General features: G+C 34.7%; 1 protein-coding gene across 6 annotated transcripts in view; it reads right to left on the bottom strand.

The window, feature by feature from the left end:
* Positions 1 to 232: 232 nt before the first annotated feature.
* The window catches only part of LOC128858994 (probable E3 ubiquitin-protein ligase IRF2BPL), a 41,704-nt gene continuing 35,936 nt past the window's right edge, over positions 233 to 6,000 (bottom strand). For 5 of the 6 annotated variants that reach the window (XM_054095635.1, XM_054095637.1, XM_054095638.1 and 2 more), the window contains exons 3-5: positions 3,367 to 3,717; positions 2,366 to 2,871; positions 233 to 2,300 (exon numbers count right to left, since the gene is read on the bottom strand). In XM_054095635.1, the coding sequence (XP_053951610.1) occupies positions 2,160 to 2,300; positions 2,366 to 2,871; positions 3,367 to 3,717 (998 nt within the window). In that variant the 3' untranslated portion in view covers positions 233 to 2,159. The remainder of the gene's footprint in view (positions 2,301 to 2,365; positions 2,872 to 3,366; positions 3,718 to 6,000) is intronic. The other variant, XM_054095640.1, reaches the window with a different exon arrangement.

The following is a 6,000-nucleotide window of genomic DNA, read 5'->3' as shown; positions in this document are numbered from 1 at the left end:
AAGTCGTGTTTTTTCACATATCCACTAAATTATTTCAAATGTTTTCCAATATTTTATTATTCACGTTGAAATATTTTATATTCTTACATGGTAAGTTTACAAAGTGTTTTTTTCCAATATTGTTGGATTTATGATATACATTTATGTATTTAATTATAATGCGCATTGTAAGTCTAGTGTGTATTATATATTAGTTAGGATTGTTTAGTTGTTGTTGCAATTTGTATTTAAATAACTACTGCTTATTTCCACTACAAACTACGATATTTTTGCATGCCGCAACTTGGTTGGCGTTGAAAATTTACAAATTAATGTTTTTATTTAATCTTTTTTCTAATCAAGTTTTTAAAAATTAATTTGTTTTAAGTTTTAGAATTGGAATTCGCGTTAAAAATTGTTTCTCATTAACTTTTCCACTGTACTTTCTTTTCCATTTTTCAGTAAAATTTACAACTCAGTGACTATTTTTTAAACGCAAAGAAATTACGGATGGTTGCAATTCAAATTTGAATATATGTTTGTATGTATTTATGTTGTATATGCATTACAATACATTCATATGCATGCACGTCAAAACTGGTATGGCGTTATGAACGCTCAACAATTAATGCTAGTATTTTGCTCTTCTCGTCAAACGTTAGTACGTTTTATGTTTTTAATTCAACTTTTTTTGGATTTTTTTTTTTAATTTTTTTGAATTGTTTTTGTTTTTTTACCAAACTACATGTACATAAATCACTACAATTTACAAATACAACAACGCGTAACATAAATGCCAAAATAGTTGGCAAAAACTATTTTTTTAACTGTATATAGTTTTAAATAAAAATATAACTGAATTTACAACTAGTTTATAGCTAATTTTAAATTATATTTAGTATAAAGAGAAATTATAAGTTATAAAACAACTCTACAACTAAAGACATGCAAATCAAATACAATTGCATTATTTTTTGTAGTTACTACAAATACAAATTTCAACGAAAAGTTCTTTGATATCTTACAAATTAGATATTATGTACACTTAATATTAAGCCGATGTTATTAAATTTAATTTTTGATTTATATAATTTAGCGTAAACTTTTATTTCAAAAGATTTTTTTTAAGAAGTATTTTAAACTTATTCCCACATAACTACATATTTTGTTGAAAAAACGAGCAGTTTTCATCTCGCAAATGAAGTGGTTTGAGAGCATAAAAAATTAAAAGCACTTATTTCGAAAATTTAAATTATTTCAATTTTGCTAGGAAAACAAAAAAAATCTAATAAACGTTCAAACTTAATTTAACTTCTGTGTTTTACTGTTTTTTTGTTGTTTTTTTTTTTTTTGAAAGTGCTTTGTGGTGCACTGGTTTCGGCTACTTTATGCCTACAAAAATGTTATTTTTTTATACCCTTTAGTGTTTTGCCATATTTTTCGTTTTATTAACTGCCTTTGTTATACATGAAAATCTTCAATTAAAATTTTGTTATTTAATATTGTATTATATATGTAGTTTATATGTATTTGCTAATGTTGCTGCGTTCTGTTAACCACAGCAACTGCCAAGAAAGTTCAAAATCTGCTCTCCTGCTGCATGGGGGACCAGCACAAAAGCAGGGTGCTCAAAGTGGTCCGAACTGTGTGCCTCACCGCATAGCATAAACAGTCCAATAAAACTTTTTCGTTACCACTAAAATGTGGTTGTGTCCAAAATGCTAAGCAGCCAGTTAAAAGTTTCCAATTCTAAGCCAGTGTGGAGCGCGTTCTTATTCCGGAAACAACTTAAGTTCACACTCACTCGAAATATTTTTGTTTTTATCCCTCACCAAAAATTTATCACTTGCTAAAAATTCTTAGCCAAGCATTCACTAACTTTACATTCAATTTACTGGCTTTTAGAACTTTACTGACCACAGTTATGGCTGCTTTAACTGGTTTTGCTGTTTCGACTTTCGTTCAATAGCATCGAAAAACGTCTGCACGTCTATTAAACTTCTACTTATGCTTATTTCTGTACTTTTGCTTCAAACTTCTACACTTTGTGAGTTTACAACTGCTCTTCCAATTTCAATACAATATGACTCAAAAAACGTTTTTTTCCTAGCTTTCCAGTTAAGTGTTATGGTTTAAAAATTCTCCAAAGCACGTCGCAGCTTTTTACAATAAAATGGACATTAAGATTCACGCTCTTTCTTCACCTTTACCTCTTCACCCAGTATAGTGGTAATTTCACCTTGCATAAAGGCCCATGGAATCGTCGAATTTGCTAATGGACAGCGATCGCCACTTGGACAGTATACCTCGTTACCGAGACCCTGTAAATTAGGTAACAATTAGTTCATATGCTAATTTTATCTTTTAAGTATTATTGTATGCCTACATTTTGACGCTTGATGCTCTCTCGACTGCAGGGGAAGCAGAATTTATGATGATTAACCGACGGGCACTGCACGAAGTGTGTATCCTCTAACCTTTCCTGGCATAACGTGCACTTAAGTGTGGCATTTTGGGCGACTGCTGCCGCATTTGATGCTGGCGTACCACCAACTGATGTTCCGTTTGCTGAATTCATGCCGCCAGAGGCTTGACCATTGCTGTTATTTCCACCAGGACCACCGCCGTTACTGCTGCCGCCAACATTTCCATCGGCAACATTTCCGCCAGGTGGTAGTGGACCATTATTTCCACCAGAATTACCGCCACTACCACTACTTACACTTACTGATCCTGCACCGTTGCCGTTGCCACCGCCTCCTCCAACATTGTTGCCACTACCCGGACCAACTTGTGGTGTATTCGCTGGACTCGATTGCACTTCGGAGCTGGTAACTGTAGTGCTCGAAACGTGACGCGATCCTGAAGAGCGTCGTCCGGACGATGAACCGGCTGAAATAAACAGAAATAAAAAGAAAAAAAAAACGTTTAGTGGACGTGCAAGTAATGGAAATTGTAGTAAGTAGTGAATGAAAATTTATAAGAATGAAGAGGTGTTAGTATATGTATGTGTGTGCAACTGAGTGTGTGCGAACGTGTAAATATGAGTGCCCATAACGAATGGAGTAGTTATGAATTAAGAGCTAACAGTTCTAAGCAGACGTTGCACAAAAACTGCAGAATACTAATTGAAAAAATGGAAAATTGATCGATCGAATGATCGACTGTGTACAAATACATTGCTGGCACATGGACAGTCCATAAGGCAGTCGATACTTCGCTCGATCGGTTTAGCAAGTGGTTTCTGCGTCGATATTTTACATCAGTATGCTGCTAAAATTTTGCTAATTACATATATGAAAAAAAATGTTATAGTTATCTACTAAGTCCAATAGTGTTTTGTTTTCATTTCTTTTTACTTTCGCTTAGCACTGGGACACTACTCACCCGAACTATTCGGTGAATGTTGGCTGCCGCGTGATGCTGTGCGCGGCGGCGGTGGTCCCGGTGGGCTGGGTCCATTCCGTGGACTACCCGGTGGTAATGTCTCTGTAATAGACATGAGATTAGCCATCGGACTTTGTGCTAATTGAGTGACTGAACAGGCGGTTGTTGGTAATTGTGGCAGAGGTGGTGGTGCTATTGACTGGTGTGGTGCTAGAGATTGAGGTGGTAGTTGTTGTTGTTGTAGTGCTATTTGTTGTGAATGTTGTTGCTGTTGTTGTTGTGATGACGACAAAGCTGGTGACGTCGAATTGCCTAACGGCACAACCGGATGTGGCATGGGCGGCACATAAACTATAAAATTCGAATCGAATCAGACATAAATGCTTGACGTAGCGCTAGTATTTAGTCTTAGATATTTTCAAATTCCGCGCACACACTTAACCAGCTTACACGCACACACACATGCACACGCAAAAATAATGAAAATATACTTTTCCTAGAAATGCGTATGTAGGTGAACCTGTGGCGTGTGTTGTGTGAAGCGTTAGTCAAAAAGTATGGCGAAATTGAAAAGAATAAAAATAAAAAATAAAAATTAAAAAAAAAAAACAACTAAATACAATAAATTATTTATAAGTTAAAATTAATAAAATCAGTAAATTAAAAAAAATATTTAAGCAAAGAATGTGACAACATAGAGTAAGTGGTAAACTTTGGCGCTTGTCTGGTACAACTCGAACGCGGGCATGCATTGGATATGGGCTATTAAATTTTGAAATTTAACCTTTTTTCGATTCGAAAATTTTCATCAGGTTTTTTCTGCATTCCGATTCAGTTTAGGAACCAAAAACATACAGTTGCTTCCGCATTTTATGCTTATTTACCTCAATTCCGTGTAAGATTTAGACAATTCCTTTTATTCCGACAACTCAGAGACCTGCGGTGCTTTTGACACTGAAATTTTTTTTAAACGATTTAAAATGCTGTTTAGGCCTACTTGATTTAACTATTCACCCAATTCTCTTTTTTCATTCAACTTGTACCAGTGCGGCTACTAAATGATACGTATATACAACATACAACAGCAATACAACAAATCAAATTTATTTCATTACTTTAACATTTACTTAAAAAAATATACTGTGCGTCATGATGTGACCAAAATGTATAGTTAACACACAAAAAGCGCCAGCCATGTAGTCACAAGCTCTGAAATGCTTCACAACATCAACCAATAGCTTAATTCGATTTAGAATGCAGAGATTCGAAAAACAGCAACTTAAAATAGAGGAGCCCTTCAAAATCGTTGCGTTTAGAGAATCAAGTTTTGTTGTTGTAGCAGCATAAACATTCCCTATACCTATACGGGAAACACTGTTGAATTGACAGTCCTTGGCCGGATATATGTAAATCCGGGTCGTTCCGGTTACGTAGAACCGACTGCCGTGGGAATGACGTTCAAGTTTTGTCTTTCAATTTGCGCATACGTACAATTTGTCGAAAATCGCATGAATTTACATATGTCAAGTGGGCTGCAAGCTATTTGATAGGGGGTTTCACTTTTCAGATGTCGTTGCTTGTCCAAACTGTGCTCGACTGTGCAAATTGAGCAAAAAATTATTTCTCGTCTTGGAATAAAAATTGTATACAAGTTGGTGGTTAATTTATAAGAATATAAAAGTGTTGGAAATTGAAAAACCAATTTCCCGTGTAAACTTCAAGTTGAAGAACTAAAATTTCATTAGAGAAAATATTATAAGATCACTGACTCCTCCCTCTTCTGTATACTTACATTATATTTACTACCAGAAATTTCTAATAAGCTAAAGCTAAAATTCCTAATAGTTGGGAGTTGAATGGCTTCACACCGATAGCAAAAGCAGTGTAAGATATTACATATGTATGTACATATGTAGACACCTTTTAATAAATTACTTACAATACGCATGGATATGTGTATGTATGCATGTGTAAAAGCACAAGTTTTATGTTGATTATTGTAAACAAATCCTGTAGAAACGTCCGTCTATACATACAACCTTATGTACATACATATGTAGTTATTTTGGTACGCATAAACATCAGCACCAGCGGGAAGAATAATTGACTTCAATTTAATTTTCGTGCTCAATGAGTTACAAAAATAGCTAACTGTGTACACATGTACATATATAGCAGAAAAACGTATTAATGCCACACGGAAAAGAGTCGAATACGAATAGGGGGGGACTGTGAATTTCTCTGTGGGGATCTTCAGTTTACAAAACAATCCGTTTTAATGTTAATTTCAACAAGAATTTATTGTTTCACTCCGAAACGAGCATTCGTTGCTGATTTCTAAACAAAATGAACAAATGTAAACATAAAACGTCTACAATTTAAAGTGAAAAGATTTGAAAGAAGTTTACGTATACAATACACGGCTAAACAAGCAATGCGAAAAGAAAAATACACAACAGTGGTCCGATAGTCTAAAAATGCACAGAGCCTTGAGTCATATTTAATTTAGTTGAGACCAAGAATTACGGTCTCTTCGTCATTGCGACAAAGTCAATTTACATATAGTGGCCCAGACGCCATTACAATACAGATCTACGCATTGCATGGAGAAAACAAACCTTGGCAAAGTTTGTG

The sequence above is a fragment of the Anastrepha ludens genome, chromosome 3 (genome assembly GCF_028408465.1).
Source record: "Anastrepha ludens isolate Willacy chromosome 3, idAnaLude1.1, whole genome shotgun sequence".
In the NCBI taxonomy this organism is placed as follows: domain Eukaryota; kingdom Metazoa; phylum Arthropoda; class Insecta; order Diptera; family Tephritidae; genus Anastrepha; species Anastrepha ludens.
Note: the sequence above shows the minus strand (reverse complement) of the source record. Positions and strands in the feature narration are given on the sequence as shown.